General features: G+C 43.7%; 1 protein-coding gene across 1 annotated transcript in view; it reads left to right on the forward strand.

Moving 5' to 3' along the window:
• The first annotated feature begins 381 nt into the window (after positions 1 to 381).
• The window catches only part of SYAP1 (synapse associated protein 1), a 46,436-nt gene continuing 29,182 nt past the window's right edge, over positions 382 to 17,635 (forward strand). Inside the window, exons 1-2 of the mRNA XM_050777655.1 lie at positions 382 to 707; positions 16,652 to 16,770. Coding sequence (XP_050633612.1) covers positions 533 to 707; positions 16,652 to 16,770 — 294 coding nt within the window. The 5' untranslated portion in view covers positions 382 to 532. The remainder of the gene's footprint in view (positions 708 to 16,651; positions 16,771 to 17,635) is intronic.

Raw genomic sequence — 17,635 nt, forward strand, 5'->3', positions numbered from 1 at the left:
TAACACCTTATTCTGTTCTCTTATTCCCTGTTAGTTGGGCTTGGCAGCTTTGGGTTAGTTTTCAGTTGGGCTCAGGAGGAGGCTAAAGACATCCAATTCCGCGGGAACCCAGCCCTGCGGGACCTGAAAAGGCGAGGCTAAGTCACCAGCCAAGCTGCTTAGAGGCAGTCTTAAAATGAGACTGGCTAGGACTTCGACAGACACCGTCTACACGCCTACTAGGTCAGTCACCTACAAAGCCGGCGAATGAGGAAAAAGGCAAGGCGGGGCTACGCTGGGAAAGCTCTTTGTCCCCTATCCACACGCACAAAACAGTTGTCACAACTGACGTCACCAGGGGCGGAGCCTTTGGACGGAAGTGACGCTTATGCAGCCGCGGCGGAGTCGTCATAGAGGCGGGGCCGCAGGCGACTCCAGTTTTCCTCCGACTTCCGGACATCTCCCTGAGAGTCGCGCAGAGTGGAGTCAGAGGCAACCAGTCCTCGCTCCGGTCTCTGGGGATCCGGACCGCGGCGGCGGCCCCGCGGACGGGATGTTCCGGGGCTTGAGCAGTTGGCTGGGCTTGCAGCAGCCGGCGGCAGGCGGTGGGCAGCCCAATGCAGACGCTCCACCCGAACAGCCATCCGAGACGGTGGCTGAGTCCGCGGAGGAGGAGCTGCAGCAAACGGGAGACCAGGAGCTCCTCCACCAGGCCAAAGACTTCGGCAGTGAGTCTCCCCTGGCTCTGGGACCGGGATGGTGAGGGGCGCGTTCCTCCTCTGGGACGACCCTGGGGCGCGCGGGCCCGGCTGGCTGTGGGATGAGGGGGCCGAGGTGAGAGGCAGGGGAGGAAGATGTGTCTGTCGGTCAGTCCTCTCCGGGTCGGGAGAGATTGGTGAGGATCTGGACAAGGCCACAGCTTCGTCTAGCAGTCAGGTCCTGTCCCTGAAGTTCCTGGTGGCAAGTCTACAAAGTTTGCAGACATTGGAATCTGGTATGCAGCCAAGCAGTGTGACCCAACGTCTTCGGGTTTGACGAGGAATCTTTTTTGTTCAATTTGAAAACCTTCACCTTCACCCCCCAGATCGGGATCGTTGGCGAGCTTGAACTGGTTGAAAAAATGTTTTTTTGCCCTTAGGTCAGAATGTGTTGTCTGAAGTAAACTGACAATTACTGAATGTCTGCCCCTGGCCATCTGCTTTTTAGGTACAGTGGGACCTTTTTCCTTGAGGGAGAGAAAATGCCACTGTCTGCTCTACGCAAGTTGCAGTACTAGATGTTTTATGAAAGATATCCCGTTTCATCTGTTAAACACCCCCAGTGAGTTAGGGGAACAAGCCCAGAGCTATTGGGCCAAAGTTATACTGATAGTGAGTGGTGGAAATGGAATTTGAACTTCGATCTGCCTAATTTTAAAGCCCATGCTCTTTCCGAGTTTACAGCCTACAGGGGTTGGGGGACGAGTAATAATAGACGTGAAGTAAACACATGCTGTAGTAATTCTCATTTATGGAGAGACCGTAGTGGGCTTCAGTGATCAGAGGAAGCATGTTTGAGGCCCAGTGCGGTGGCTCACGCCTGTAATCCCAGCACTTTGAGAGGCTGAGGTGGGCGGATCATGAGGTCAGCAGTTCGAGACCAGCCTGGCCAACATGGTGTAACCCCGTCTCTACTAAAAATACAAAAAATAGCCTGGCGCGCACCTGTAATCCCAGCTACTCAGGAGGCTGAGGCAGGAGAATCGCTTGAACCAGGGAGGTGGAGGTTGCAGTGAGCTGAAATCGCACCACTGCACTCCAGCCTGGGTGACAGAGCAAGACTTCATGTCAAAAAACAAAACAAAACAAAACAAAAAAGCATCTTTGAGGAGTTAAGCCCTAAAGCAGCCCAGCACTAAAAGTGAGAGAACTGCAACAAAGGTAGATATTAAGTTCAGCAAGCATTTGAAGAATCTACTAAAAGATGGGGGTGTGGGAGGAGAGCAGCCTGAGAGTGGATAAACACATATTTGAGTAAGACAGGGCCTAACAGTTTTTCTGGAGACAGGGTCTCAGTCTTTTGTCCAGGCTGGAGTGCAGTGGCACGATCTTGACTCACTGCAACCTCCGCCTCCGGGGTTCAAGTGATCTTCCTACCTTATCCTCTCCAGTAGCTGGGATTACAGGTGCGCACCACCACGCCCAGCTAATTTTTGTATTTTTAGTAGAGATGGGGTTTCACCACGTTGGGCAGGCTGGGCCCTAACGTTTAAAAGTTTACTGTGGGATGAAAGCACAGGGAAAACAGACATCATCTCAAACCATGATAGTACATAGTCTCAGCCCAAGGCCCCCAGATAGAATAGTCTTGCTCTGTCGCCCAGGCTGGAGTGCAATGGCACGATCTCACTGCAGCCTTGGCTCACTGCAACCTCCACCTCCTGGGTTCAAGCATTTCTCCTTCCTCAGCCTCCTGAGTAGCTGGGACTACAGGCACACGCTGCCACACCTGGCTAATTTTTTTTTTTTTTTTTTTTTGTACTTTTAATAGAGTCAGGGTTTCACCATGTTGGTCAGGCTGGTCTCAAAGTCCTGATCTCAAGTGATTCACCCACCTTGACCTCAAAGCGGTGGGATTACAGGCATGAGCCACTGCACCTGGCCCCTCTGAATATTTTTTAATAACTGCATTTTTCATATGGATGTGTACTTTGGAGCTAATGCTGCCATCTTTCTGCTCACCAGATTCTCTTTTGATATTTACGGAAGCTGAGGTTAGATGGAAGTACCCACAAACACACACACATTGTGAATTTAAAGCTTCAGAATAAATGAGAATTCTTTCCTTTCTGAAATTTATGCAATTTTAGAAAGTCGTGAAGGTTCTAGTTCATATACAAACTGTGAGAGACAAGAGAGATGATCCGATATTTTTTATTTCTACATATTGATCCTAAGAAGTATATTGTCTTTAAGAAGACCCATTTATGTTTTGAAAACTGGAATTAAACATCTGTGAACCTGACTCCCAGAGTAGATTCGTTTCTTAAGTCTTTTGAAATCTACATAAAATCTCAGCCAGGTGTGGTGGCTCATGCCTGTAATCCCAGCAGCTTTGGGAGGCTGAGGCGGGCAGATCACAAGCTCAAGTGATCGAGACCAGCCTGACTAACGTGGTGAAACCTTGTCTCTACTAAAAATACAAAAAATAGCCAGGCATGGTGGCGGGTACCTGTAATCCCAGCTACTCAAGAGGCTGAGGCAGGAGAATTTCTTGAACCCGGGAGGCGGAGGTTGCAGTGAGCCGAGATCGCGCCATTGCACTCCAGCCTGGGCAACAAAGCGAGACTCCATCTCAAAAAAAAAAAAAAAAAATCTCCTGGGAGCCCCATTTGTTCTGCATACATTTGTTGAGTGCCTACCTTCAAGACTGGACACTAAATACTTCCTGGTTCCTGGTGACCTATTTATACATTTAGGCAACTCACCAGTTAGTGGTGGGCACCCAGGCCTGCATTCCACTCCCTCACTCAAAACCAAACCTCCTGATCTCCTGATTCTTGGCCTTCCCTCCTGATAAACTTACAACCTCCTGTTGTCACTGTCTCCAAAGGAAGGAACAATTTATAGGAGAACTCACTTAAGAGCTCCTCCCTACCTCCCTCAAGGCCCTATGCCCTTAAGTTAGTTGGTTGGTTGGTTTTTGTTTAAGTCAACCAAATTAGAGCTTTGCCTCTGCTCTTTCTAAAAAAAGAACAAATAAATAAAAAGAAAATCTGTACCTCTGAGAATGTTAAATATCTGAATCATTCACACAGTTTACATCAGTGGGAGGATGACCAAAGATGAGCTTTGTGATATTTGGCTTTTTCTAAACCATCCCTAAAACTACTCTATGCTTAGGAATGGGGAAAGGGCCACTTCCTCCTCCTCCTCCTCCTTTGAAAAGTGCTATTAGTATTGCAGAGGGACTGTGTTAGACTGTCCTTTTTTTCTGTAGGGGAAAGTATATTTCAAGTTCCAGCTGCCTAACTTGCAAACTAAGAGGACTCCTAAAGTGTACAGAGGTGACTATGTACCTGCTTTGATGCAGAAGTAAAATATCTAATTGAGTTCTGATAACACACCCAGGTTTACAATGCAAACAGTTAATAGCTTGGATCCTAGGGCTTATGAACAATACTTTTTAGAATTGGGGATCTCAATTTGAAGAAGAAACTTAGGGACATTGCAGAAAATCTGAAAGGTCTTTTGCAGAAAAGAAGTCGTAGATGTTCCTTATGAAGATAGACCTGAGGCTGTGAGGTAGAAATTACTAGAGAAGTGAGAAGAATTTTCTGATTAGAGATGAGTAACGGTAATTACTAGCTGCCCTTCTAAGTCCTGTGCTCCCCACCCCTGGAAGTGGGGCTACCTGGATAGGAAGGTCCATTCCCACACTAAGATGCTGAAATTCTAAAATTGTATGAAATATAGTATCTTTGAAAAATTAACCAACTACTTTATATGAATATTAATTTCCTAAGACTTTGCCACTGTATCCTTATTCTCTTCCTATTCTTGCTGCAGGCCTTAAACTCTACCTTGCGCTGTGTTTACTTTGACAAATTTATGTTTTTTTCTGACCTTTGAAGCTCTTCCTACTTTCCTTTATTCTTACCATTCCTTTCAGTTCTTCAAGCCCTTGTCAACTTGCTCAACTGACCTGAGGCAGTATGGGATTGGAGCATGAGCTTGGGATTTAGAGGCAGATAGCCTGTGTTTGAGTTCCCTACACTACTTGCTGTCTTTATTGTTATATCATTTGCAAATTGCAGAAAGTCCAGTGATCAGAAGCTTAATGAAAGGACCTTTATTTTTGTGTGGGGGAGTCCCCAAGAACCATCCCCAGGTTTGATGATTGGCTGGGAAGACTTATGGGACTCAGCATATAGTTGTATTCATAGTCGTGATGTATTGCAATGAAAGAGTACAAGAGTAAAATCAGGAAAGGAAAAAGGCACATGGGTTGGAAGTCCAGGGGTAAGCAGGCACAGTCCCGCCACACAGGATGTGCTTAATTCCTCTAGCAAGGAGTTGTGACAACACATGTGAGATGCTGTCTTCCAGGGAAGCTCATTAGAGACTCAGTGCCCAGGATTTTTATTGGGGACTGGTCACATAGGTACCCTCTGCTTGCCACATATCCAAATTCCAGACCCCCACAAGGAAAGCAGGAGTTCAGCATAAACCACAGTGAGGCATTCTTAGCAGTTTAAGAAATGGTGGGAGCCCTCCTGAAATCTAAGTTCCCGGACACCCAGTCAGTGGCCAACCTTGAAAGCAACCTTTCCAAGGATAGCAGTCTCAGGCCTGCCATGTTAATGCTTTTCTGCAGAATCTCCAAGAAGTTTGGGGATGGGAGGGAGGTCCCAGGGTCGGTTCCATGGCTCAACAATGTGATCAGGGAACCAATCTCTTCGACGCTTCCTCTCCTTCACAGTGAGTTGGTTTCCATCCTCAGGCTCGTCACTTCAGACTCACAAGACAGCAACTGCAGTGAAAAGGGAGGACGAGGACTTTCCCCATAGCTCCCTTTTTTTTTTTTTTTTTTTTTTTTTTTTTTTTTGAGACGGAGTCTCGCTCTGCCGCCCAGGCTGGAGTGCAGTGGCCGGATCTCAGCTCACTGCAAGCTCCGCCTCCCGGGTTCACACCATTCTCCTGCCTCAGCCTCCCGAGTAGTTGGGACTACAGGCGCCCGCCACCGCGCCCGGCTAGTTTTTTGTATTTTTTAGTAGAGACGGGGTTTCACCGTGTTAGCCAGGATGGTCTCGATCTCCTGACCTCGTGATCCGCCCGTCTCGGCCTCCCAAAGTGCTGGGATTACAGGCTTGAGCCACCGCGCCCGGCCATAGCTCCCTTTTTATTAGGAAAGAAAATCTTTCTGGATGCCGCCTTGCAGGTGTCCCTTAAATTTCTTGGGGGTGGAGCTGTCACATGGCCTTTCTAAGCTTCACGGGACTCTCAGAAAGCAAGTATCTGGCAGAGATCCTGACAAAGGCAGTGCCATTACCTTCGTTGGTGTGGACTTGTCAAGATTCATTCTCTGGGGCTGGCCACATGGGCACCCATCAAAATTGGGATGGTTTTGACAAGGCAGAAGAGATGGGCTACTGGCTAGGCAGTAAGCAAGGTCTGCCCCTATCACATAGGACAAATCGTTTTTACTCTGTGAGCCTCAGCTTCCCTTTTTTTGAACTGGGCAGATTATTCCTTCTCCTTGTCCCAGGAAGGTGATGAGAATAAAATGACATAATTAAAATGAAGGTAAAATAACTACTTTAAATGTTAGCTGTCGGCCCCCACCTTCCAGAAGGTCGCTAAGTCGTATTCACATACATGTGAATTTGACTTCCTTTTCTTTGGCACTGCTTCATTTCAGACCCTCACTTTATGGACTGAAGTGGACATTGTACTCCTGTTACTTCCTGTTAATGCCTATCTTAGTTTCAGTTTTTTCCTAGCCAGTTCATAAAAACTGCCTTTAGCCAGGTGCAGTGGCTTATGGTTGTCATCCCAACACTTTGGGAGGCCAAGGCAGGTGGGTTGCTTGAGCCCAGGAGTTTGAGACCAGCCTGGACAACATAGTGAGACCCCATCTCTATAAAAAAGAAAAATCAAAATAAAAATTGTCTTTAATGTGGTGTCAGCTGATCTCTTTGCAAAATTAATAAATCACTTTTTGTCTTTATGGGCTTCTTCCCTGAAAATCTCTTGTCATGCTCTGCATCTCGCTCCCAGGCCACTCTAATAACTCTCTGGAGATAGTTCTCCCTCCATGTTGCCACATTTGCTTAATGAATAATCTTGTTCCTCTTTTTGTCTTTGATTCTCTATTTATTTGTTTTGCTTTAGAGATGGACGTTCCTTGAGGGCAAGAACTGTGCTTTCTCAAATATTCAGTGTGTTCAGTAAACTCTACCCACAGAGTCATTAAAATCTAACTGAGGAATGAAATGATTATGCTAAAATACCAGTTTTTAAATGACAGTTCTCCCTTGGAATAAAAATCGTTGTTTGAATTCAAAATATGTTTCTGAGGAAAGGGTGAAAGGAATTTATTTCCAAAAGAACCCTCTTCTTTTGGAACTTTAGATTTGTTTCTCTGACTGCAAAGCATGGTTTTGTTCCTGGACCAAACTGAGGGTCGGGCTGCTATTTCTCATGGCCCAATAACGAGATGCAGATGAACTGGGAAGGAAGAGAGTTTTTATTTCTGTTACAGGGAGAAGACCTGGAAAATATCACCAGACCAACTCAAAATTACAAAGTTTTCCAGAGCTTATATACCTTCTAAGCTATATGTCTACGTGTTAAGTGTGCATTCATCTAAAGACATAAGTGATTAACTTCTTTTCATCTGTAACTAAGGTCTGAGTCCTGAACACCTTCCTCTGGAGCCTCAGTAAATTTACTTAATCTAACTGGGTCCAAGTGCTGAGATGATTACCCTTATCTTGTCTCCAGCTGAATCATGGAGGTTTGGGGAGTTCCTTCAGGCTCCCAATCAAGTTGTTTGTGGAGGCCTGGGGAGTCTCTTCAGACCCCCAGTAAAACTTATTTAATCGTGCTTTAAGGTTCAGGAAAGTCCTAGGCAAAATTCTTGGGCTTTTGTTACATCCCAGCCTTTGTATAGGGCACTGGCTTTTAATATTTAACTTAACCACTCAGCGAGTACTGAAACAGTTGTGATGGAAGCCTATGTTAGTGAGACCTGGTCTGCCACAATCCCTACTGTCAATTTGAGCATGATTTCTATCATGCTTGTATATTTATTTATCATGAGAATCGTAGGGAGATGGGGCATCATAATCTTTCTGGCTACTTCCTGCTTAGAGGGGCTCATCCTCATGGGGCACCAAATGCAGCACTGAAGTAAAAGAGGTTGACTTGTTCCCAGTAGCACTCTCTGTTTCGGAGGCTTCGAGGCAGCACCTGCTGAAACTTAATAGTATGCAACAGCAACACATATAAATAGGTTACTGCTGTTTTCTTCTGAAGTTTAAGTTGTCTAGTCTTCAGTTCACAGGGCTTTAAGAAAGCACAGCTTAGGTTTCAGTGATTTCCAATTAGGAAAAATGGGGGAAAAGGAAAAGGAAAAATTGAAAACATTATTTTGAAGACCTGTAGCCAGAAAAATTAGAATTTAATCCAAACTGTAGAAAATAATAAAAACTGGAAAACATCAGACAAGACTAGAATTTAACAGGTATACAATAGTTTTTGAAACGTAATTTTTCTTCCTCCAGTTTCCTATTTTTATTAGAAGACAAATCATGGTAGGACCAATTTGCTTTACTGTACTTGGCCAGTTTATTTGTATAAAGTGCAGCAAGGGGCCAGGCGCAGTGGCTCATGCCTGTAATCCCAGCACTTTGGGAGGCCGAGGCAGGCGGAGCACGAGGTCAGGAGATCGCAACCATCCTGCCTAACACGTGAAACCCCGTCTCTATTAAAAATACAAAAAATTGGCCGGGCGCGGTGGCTCAAGCCTGTAATCCCAGTACTTTGGGAGGCCGAGGCGGGTGGATCACGAAGTCAGGAGATCGAGACCATCCTGGCTAACATGGTGAAACCCCGTCTCTACTAAAAATACAAAAAACTAGCCGGGCGTGGTGGCGGGCGCCTGTAGTCCCAGCTACTCGGAGGCTGAGGCAGGAGAATGGCGTGAACCCGGGAGGCGGAGCTTGCAGTGAGCCGAGATCGCGCCACTGCACTCCAGCCTGGGTGACACAGCGAGACTCCGTCTCAAAAAAAAAAAAAAAATACAAAAAATACAAAAAATTAGCCAGGCGTGGTGGCGGGTGCCTGTAGTCCCAGCTACTCGGGAGGCTGAGGCAGGAGAATGGCGTGAACCCCGGAGGTGGAGCTTGCAGTGAGCCGAGATCACCCCACTGCACTCCAGCCTGGGCGACAGAGCGAGACTCCGTCTCAAAAAATAGAAAATAAAAAATAGAAATAAATAAAGTGCAGCAAGGAAAATTATTTTTTTAAATAAAATTTTTTATTTAATATATTTTTTAAAAATTAAAAAAAAAAAAAGGCTTTGCTGAAACTTTGTTCCATAGAAGGAATCTGAGATAAGACTTTTTTTTTTTCTTTTCTTTTTTTTTGAGACAGAGTTTTGCTCTTGTTGCCCAGGCTGGAGTGCAGTGGTATGATCTCGGCTCACCACAACCTTCCGCTCCTGGGCTCAAGTGATTCTTCTGCCTCAGCCTCCCAAGTAGCTGAGATTACAGGCACACGCCACCATGCGCAGCTAATTTTGTGTTTTTAGTAGAGACGGGGTTTCTTCATGTTGGTCAGGCTGGTCTCGAACTCCTGACCTCAGGTGATCCACCCACCTCGGCCTCCCAAAGTGCTGGGATTACAGAAGTGAGCCACCGTACCCGGCAAGATAAGACCTTTTTAAAGCCAAGCCCAGCCATGGATTTGTACCATCAAATACCTATGACGTGGGTGAATTCCTCTCCTCTTGAGGTTCCAAGATAACTTGGGGTTCCCGGCCTGTCAGAAAGTGACATTCTTTACTTACCACAGATCAGAAACCCTGTACAGGGACTGTGTACACAAAATATGAGGGCAGTTTTCCAAGGGCTTTCTTGGCTCCATAAGTCAAGTTTGATTCATTAAAGGAAAACACACCATTCCAGTCAAAGCCTTGGTAAAATAACCAGTTTTTCCAGTTGTGTCCTGTTACAAATGAAAACAGATTCTTATTGAACTTATGCAAATAACTATATTTCCATAATTAAGAATACTCACAAATAGTTTCCAAATTCTGGAGAAAATCAGGTAGAGAGAAGAAACAAATGTGCTCCCCATTTTGTTCATTGGAGTATACAAAATTGTTAAAAGCTGTCAGTAGTTCAAAAGAAAAGTTTCCTTGACTCCGAAAAGCAAAACAAAGAATTAGCAATATTTTAAGCAAAAAGTCAAAAAAATCACTCCAGTCTGCTATTCAGTTCATGCAGCTAATTCCTGTCCTGCTTGATATTAATGAACATTTTAGGTCTTCAGGAGTCCTGAACATTTTTTCTCTATTCTGATGTCACAATCTCCAAAATTATCAGAAACCTGCATTCAAGAGCACATGTTAGAGCTTTATAGCTGATTGTAAGATCACCTTCTAAAGAGGACCAAAACAGCCGGGCACAGTGGCTCATGCCTGTAATCCCAGCACTTTGGGAGGCCAAGGCAGGTAGAGCACCTGAGGTCAGGAGTTCAAGACCAGCCTGGCCAACATGGTGAAACCCCATCTCTACAAAAATACAAACAAAATTAGGTATGACGGCAGGTGCCTGTAATCCCAGCTACTTGGGAGGCTGAGGCAGAAGAATCACTTAAACCTGGGAGGCGGAGCCAAGGTCATGCCATTGCACCCCAGCCTGGGTGACAGAATGAGACTCCACCTAAAAAAAAAAAAAACTAAAGAGGACAAAAACAAGACAACAATTGTTTATAGATGACAAAAAGTTTTAGGGTAGTCATAGTTAAAGATACAATTGAGGCTGGGCACGGTGGCTCATGCCTGTAATCCTAGCACTTTGGGAGGCTGAGGTGTGTGGATTGCCTGAGCTCAGGAGTTCGTGACCACCCCGGGCAACACAGTGAAACCCCGTCTCTACTAAAATTACAAAAATTTAGCTGGGTATGGTGGTGTACACCTCTAATCCCAGCTACTCGGGAGGCTGAGGCAGGAGAATTGCTTGAACCCGGGAGGTGGAGGTTGCAGTGAGCCGAGATTGCACCACTGCACTTTAGCCTGAGCAACAGAGCGAGCATCTATCTCAAAAAAAAAAAAAAGACACAATTGACAAGAAAATCTGTTACCTCTGTGGCACACAATTATTTAACATAATTATAATTATTACTGATAACATACACTGATATATCAGAATTATAGGCGTTTCACATGATTTTGGAACACATGCCAATAACATATTTATACATATATGGCCCAAGGAAAGCCAAACCCCATTTTATATTTGGCAATGCTTCCTGTATGGTTTTTGGTACTAAATAAGCCAAATTTCACCTTTATGTTAGTATACTATTAATGTTAAACCCAATTCTTATTAAAACCTCATAGACATATTGACCCAATTTTAATGTTTGACCATAAGGTAAGATTTTTATAGACCTCTTATAACCCATTATAATTTTCATTAAAGAGCAGGTTAGTGCTTTCAGAGAAATCTGTTTTGCTTTTATGTTATTGATTGTATTGATTTTTTTTTTTTTTTTGAGACGCAGTCTCACTTTGTCACCCAGGCTGGAGTGCAGTGGTGTGATCTCGACTCACTGCAACCTCTGCCTCCCGGGTTCAAGCAATTCTCCTGTCTCAGCCTCCCAAGTAGCTGAGACTACAGGCATGTGCCACCATGCCCAGCTAATTTTTGTATCTTTAGTAGAGATGGGGTTTCACCATGTTGGCCAGGCTGGTCTTGAACTCCTGACCTGATCTGCCCGCCTCAGCCTCCCAAAGTGCTGGGATTACAGGCATGAGCCACCATGCCTGGCCTATGTGCTTTTATTTTAATACTCAATTTACAGAAAAACTGGATGATACCCTTTTAACTTTGGCCAGTATGTTTACACACAGAATTTCCTTTACAATCAACCTTCCACAGCTTGCTTAAACCTTCATGTTTATTTTATCCAACTTAAAACAATCGTTTCCTTTTAATCTAGGCAAAAATTCACATTCTCATGCCTCCTTATAATCTTTTTACCAAAAGCATATTTTACTTCCCTTGTAAATATGCTTTTTACCAAAAAAAAAAATATGCTTTTTACCAAGAGCATATTTTACTTTTCCATGTAAAACTGTTTCTTCAGGCCAGGCACAGTGGCTCACACCTGTAATCCCAGCACTTTGGGAGGCCAAGGTGGGCAGATCACGAGGTCAGGAGTTCAAGACCAGCCTGGCCAACATGGTAAAACCCCGTCTCTACTAAAAATACAAAAATTAACCGGGCGTGGTGGCGGGCACCTATAATCCCAGTTACTCAGGAGGCTGAGGCAGGAGAATTGCTTGAAACCGGAAGGCAGAGGTTGCCGTGAGCCAAGATCGCACCATTGCACTCCAGCCTGGGTGAAAGAGCGAAACTCCATCTCAAAAAAAGAAAAACAAAACAAAAGCAAACAAACAAAAAAACCTATTTCTTCAGTAGTCTTAAATGCATGTTACACTGTTAACTCTTAGCAGCCTTTACTTTTGGTGAAAACTTTGATAAGTTTGGGATTTTATGTACTAGGTGTGGAGCCTAAGACCTAGACAGAAGTGCAGATAAGGTCTGACTTATTCCAGCATCTAACTCCATGTGTCCCAGGCCTTACCTAGCTGTAAAACAGGCCATTTGTACAGCTAGGAGTCATAGTGGCATTTTATAAAGCATTTAGGAGACCTAATCACCTTTAAATTATATGATATTTGTTGCATAAATTCCCTTTCATAAATTCTTTCACGACTTACACAGACAAGCTATGACATGCCTTGACTTTCTGACTTGTCCTAAACATCCCTCTTTTTTAACATCCAGTTACTTTAGTACAAGAATTTGCCATACAGATCCTTTCTTATATAAAATCTCTTTTCTTTAATACCTTTTTGCATAGCTAGGGGGCATGGCTAATTTCACATGTCTCCAGGCCTTATCTAGAATCTAATGCTCCACAATAAATTGAACAATGTTTAAATTGAAGAAGGAATTTATGACGCAAAGCGTTTAGCAAACCTAATATTTGACCTGCATAATTTAGACCAAATGTTTATGTTTTGAAGATATTTTACCAGTAATCTTTTAAATTCTCTTTATTTTTATTACTTTATTTATATATCTCTTATTTCCTTGTTTCTTTTACCATGTTTTTTATATAACCTTTAAATAAGCTTTGAGTTAGACAAAAATTAGTTACCCTTTAAAAAGGACACACTGTTTAGAAAGAATGTTTTCCTATAATCTATTTTTATTGGAAAATACCCAAATAATGAAATATTTGTTGTTTAATTTAATATTACTTTAGATTCAAAATTATGACATTTGTTTACAAGTATTTATCCCATTACATTTATCTAATTATTTATTTTAATCATTTACCTAGATTATTTATAAAAACTGCAGTAGTCATCATTGAAAGTTATGAGACCACCATTGCAAAATTACAACTGAGACAGTGAAAGTGATCTGCTGTAACTGACTCTATCTTGCTTCTAACCTCTAAGCTATTCTCATTCATTAACTTAGTTTATAGTTTAGCTTTGAAACAAAGATGATAACCGTCCTTTCCCAGAACAAACTTCCTTTATGTCTGTGAACTAGACTGCCTAAGGCCACAAGATCAGAAGTTAGGGTATTTTACTAAATAATTCAAGATGTAGCTATCTTCATTAAACCAATATCAATGTTTTATTTATTAAAAATTACGCAAGCAGCCGGGCACGGTGACTCACACCTGTAATCCTAGCACTTTGGGAGGCTGAGGTGAGCAGAACATCTGAGGTCAGGAGTTCAAGACTAGCCTGGCCAACATGGTGAAACCCTGTCTCCACCAAAAATACAAAAATTAGCTGGGCATGGTGGCGGACACCTGTAATCCCAGCTACTCAGGAGGCTGAGGCAGGAAAATCACTTGAACTCAGGAGGCGGAGGTTGCAGTGAGCTGAGATTGTGCCATTGCACTCCAGCCTGGGTGACAAGAGCGAAACTCCGTGTCAAAAAAATAAGAAAGAAAAATTACACAAGCAAAGATCACTCTGTTTTGGACTGACTTATCGTTTTGTAGCCTCTATGCCAAATTTTGACACATTATAGTATTTGGCAAAGATAAGTATGAAATTGCTTGATCAACAAATACAAGCAAAAACATGCTGGCAACTCTGAAGACATTTCTAATATTACTTTACCAATAATGTTTAAAGCTAGCTTATTTATCGAAGATTTTACTTAAGTCACATAAACTTGAAAAAGCATTTGACTAGTCTTTCCTTTTTTCTGTTAAAGTATTTAAACACTTTTATTTTTCCGTGAGCCAACTAATTAGAACTCTTTCATATATTTTCAGTAGTGAAATCATTTAGTCATGCTTTAAGGTTCAGGAAAGGCCTAGGCAAAACTCTTGGTGAGCTTTTGTTACATTCCAGCCTTTGTATAAGGTCACTGGCTTTTAATATTTAACTGAACCACTCAGTCAGTACTGAAACAGTTGTGATGAAGGCCTGCGTTAGTGAGACCTGGCCCACAACAGTTTTACAAACTAGTATGGCTGTCTACCCATTTTATCATACCACTCTGTACAAGTAGAGTAGTCATAACTAAAGAGAAACGAGTGATTTCACTCAAGCTCAGCATTTGTTGTATCACTCCTCATTCATCCATTCAACAAGTACATACTGGTCACTGGTCATCCACTGGGGATACAGTGGGGAATCAGACAGCCTGGGTCCCTGCACTCATGGGGCTCAGCATGGGCTTTCAGTCTGGCTGAGAAGACATTCACCAAGTAATCGGTAGAGTGTTTTGAAGATTGTTGATCAGGCAACAGTCTTCAGGGATATATGGAGGGAACCCATCTCAGGACATCCATCCTAGTCAAGGGAATATTTCCTAAGGAGAAGTGATATTTAAGTGGCGACCCACAGCGTATGGAGAGTTAGCCAGATAAAGACAGGGCAGACAAAAACCTTTCAAACCAAGGAGGCCTCCTTGGAGGTAGTAAAGAATTTCCATGTGATCATATGACTATAGACTAGGAAGAAGGAGAAAGATGAGAACTAGAGCAGAGATAAGTAGCAAGTAGCTTCCTGTGGTATTTCCTAGGGGTGTTACGTTGGGGTTGACAGATAAACAGTACCAGACACAGTGGGAGGAAGTACACTGTTAAATGGGAAGCTGGTGAAAGGATCATTCAGATGGAGTGATAATATTACTGGCTCCCAGGCACACTTATACAGTCTGCTGGTTTCCTGAAAGTAATACCACCCACAGAATGAGGATGGAATCTGGTGGGCAGAGCTCCCTTCGCCATTCGTATGGGACCTTCTCCACCTGCCTGCCCCTTCAACAGGTGTAAGTAAGAGAGGCAAGACTGCCCTAATGTGCCAGCTATTTCTCATGAGAGGAGGACGTCAGTTGCCTGGGGGTATCCCTCAGCAGGTCTAGCTTCAAGACCTGCCTCAAGTCTCTTTCGGCAGCCTGGATTCTGTAGGATGTGGACTTTGAAATGATATATGTCTACAAATGAACCCTGATAGTGCAATAGAACCTTGACACTTACATCTTTTCAGGTCTTCCAGAAAGCTAATTCTGTGGTTTTGTTTTGTAAAAACTGGAAGTTTTTTGGGTTCCACTTTTAATCTTGTTCTACATATTTGCTCATTATTAGTAAGAATGATTTCTAGTCCAGGCTCGGTGGCTCACACCTGTAATCCAAGCACTTTGGGGGGCCAAGGCAGGCGGATCACCTGAGGTCAGGAGTTTGAGACCAGCCTGGCCAACATGGTGAAACCCCATCTCTACTAAAAATACAAAAATTAGCCTTGTGTGGTGGCGGGCGCCTGTAATCCCAGCTACCCACTTCCACTTAAACCTGGGAGGTGGAGGTTGCAGTGGCCGGATCTCAGCTCACTGCAAGCTCCGCCTCCCGGGTTTACGCCATTCTCCTGCCTCAGCCTCCCGAGTAGCTGGGACTACAGGCACCCACCACCTTGCCCGGCTAGTTTTTTGTATTTTTTAGTGGAGACGGGGTTTCACCGTGTTAGCCAAGATGGTCTCGATCTCCTGACCTCGTGATCCGCCCGTCTCGGCCTCCCAAAGTGCTGGGATTACAGGCTTGAGCCACCGCGCCCGGCCGGGCTTAGCAAGATTTCTATTTATTATTTAAAATTCCCCCAGATTTATCTTGGGACATGTTAATTTGAGAAAGGAGGGGCATTTTTTCTTTGAACAGGAGGGAAGGAGGAGAAAATAAAGATGGCATGCATGAGATCTAGAAAGGAAGGAAAGTATAAAGGAGCCTTGTCCTTACTGGCAAAGTAGGAGGGTAGATTATTTACTGAGATAAATTAGAACCAGAGACTTGAGAAGAGCAAGATAAGTTTGAAGCAGCTACTAGGAAGAGTATGCTAAGGGTCTTTGAAAGAGATGAATGAGGCCGGGGGCGCGGTGGCTCATGCCTGTAATCCCAGCACTTTGGGAGGCTGAGGCAGGCAGATCATTCGAGGCCAGGAGTTCGAGACTAGCCTGACCAACATGAGGAAACCCTGTCTCTACTAAAAATACCAAAAAAATTAGCCGGGCGTGGTAGCAGGTGCCTATAGTCCCAGGTACTCAAGAGAGTGAGGCAGGAGAATCGCTTGAACCTGGGAGGCAGAGGTTGCAGTGAGCTGAGATCGCGCCACTGTACTCTAGCCTGGGTGACAGGGCGAGACTGTCTCAAAAAAAAGACAAACAAAAAGAGATGAATGAAAGGCCCCATATGGTTGACCAGTCCTCCAAGAAAGTGGTGCTTTTCAACACTGTCAGTGCTTCTCATTCCTTGTTTCAAGTCCTTATGAAAAAGGAACATGCCCTAATGCTTTAGATTCTCCTAAGATCTCTTTAAGGGAAAAATCTCAAACATAATAACCACAGATTCTTTTTATTTCTTTACAGACTATTTATTTAACTTTGCATCTGCTGCCACAAAAAAGATAACTGAATCAGTTGCTGAAACAGCACAAACAATAAAGAAATCCGTAGAAGAAGGAAAAATAGATGGCATCATTGACAAGGTACATTCAATTATCTTTTGGAAGTAGAAATGTATGAAATTCATTGTTTCCTCTTGATTGTTTCTTCTTCTTATGAACATTTTTTAACCTAAGTAGAATATCATATTCTGATAAAAATGTTAATTGTTGAGATTTTTGGTTTTTTCCTCTCTTTGTGTAACAAGTATCATTCAAATTACAGTACTTGGTTTAAATAGCTGTTTTTATTTTATTTTATTTTATTTTATTTTATTTTATTTTATTTTATTTTTTTTTGAGACGGAGTCTCGCTCTGTCCCCCAGGCTGGAGTGCAGTGGCGCGATCTCGGCTCACTGCAAGCTCTGTCTCCCGGGTTCACGCCATTCTCCTGCCTCAGCGTCCAGACTAGCTGGGATTACAGGTGCCCGCCACAGCACCTGGCTAATTTTTTGTATGTTTTAGTAGAGACGGGGTTTCACCGTGGTCTCGATCTCCTGACCTTGTGATCCGCCCGCCTCGGCCTCCCAAAGTGCTGGGATTACAGGCTTGAGCCACCGCGCCCGGCGCTGTTTTTATTTTAATATATTACAATCAATACATTGATACTTGGGGGTTATACTAAACTTTTCATGTTTTTTGTTTGTTTGTTTGTTTTGAGATGGAGTCTCGCCCTGTCACCCAGGCTGGAGTGCAGTGGTGTGATCTCATCTCACTGCAACTTCTGCCTCCTGGGTTCATGCAGCTCTCCTGCCTCAGCCTCCCAAGTAGCTGGGATTACAGGCATGCGCTACCACACCCAGCTAATTTTTGTATTTTTAGTAGAGATGAGGTTTCACCGTGTTGGCCAAAACTGGTCTCGAACTCCTGGCCTCAAGTGATCCATCTGCCTCGCCCTCCCAAAGTGCT

Source organism: Macaca thibetana, chromosome X (assembly GCF_024542745.1).
Source record: "Macaca thibetana thibetana isolate TM-01 chromosome X, ASM2454274v1, whole genome shotgun sequence".
Classification (NCBI taxonomy): domain Eukaryota; kingdom Metazoa; phylum Chordata; class Mammalia; order Primates; family Cercopithecidae; genus Macaca; species Macaca thibetana.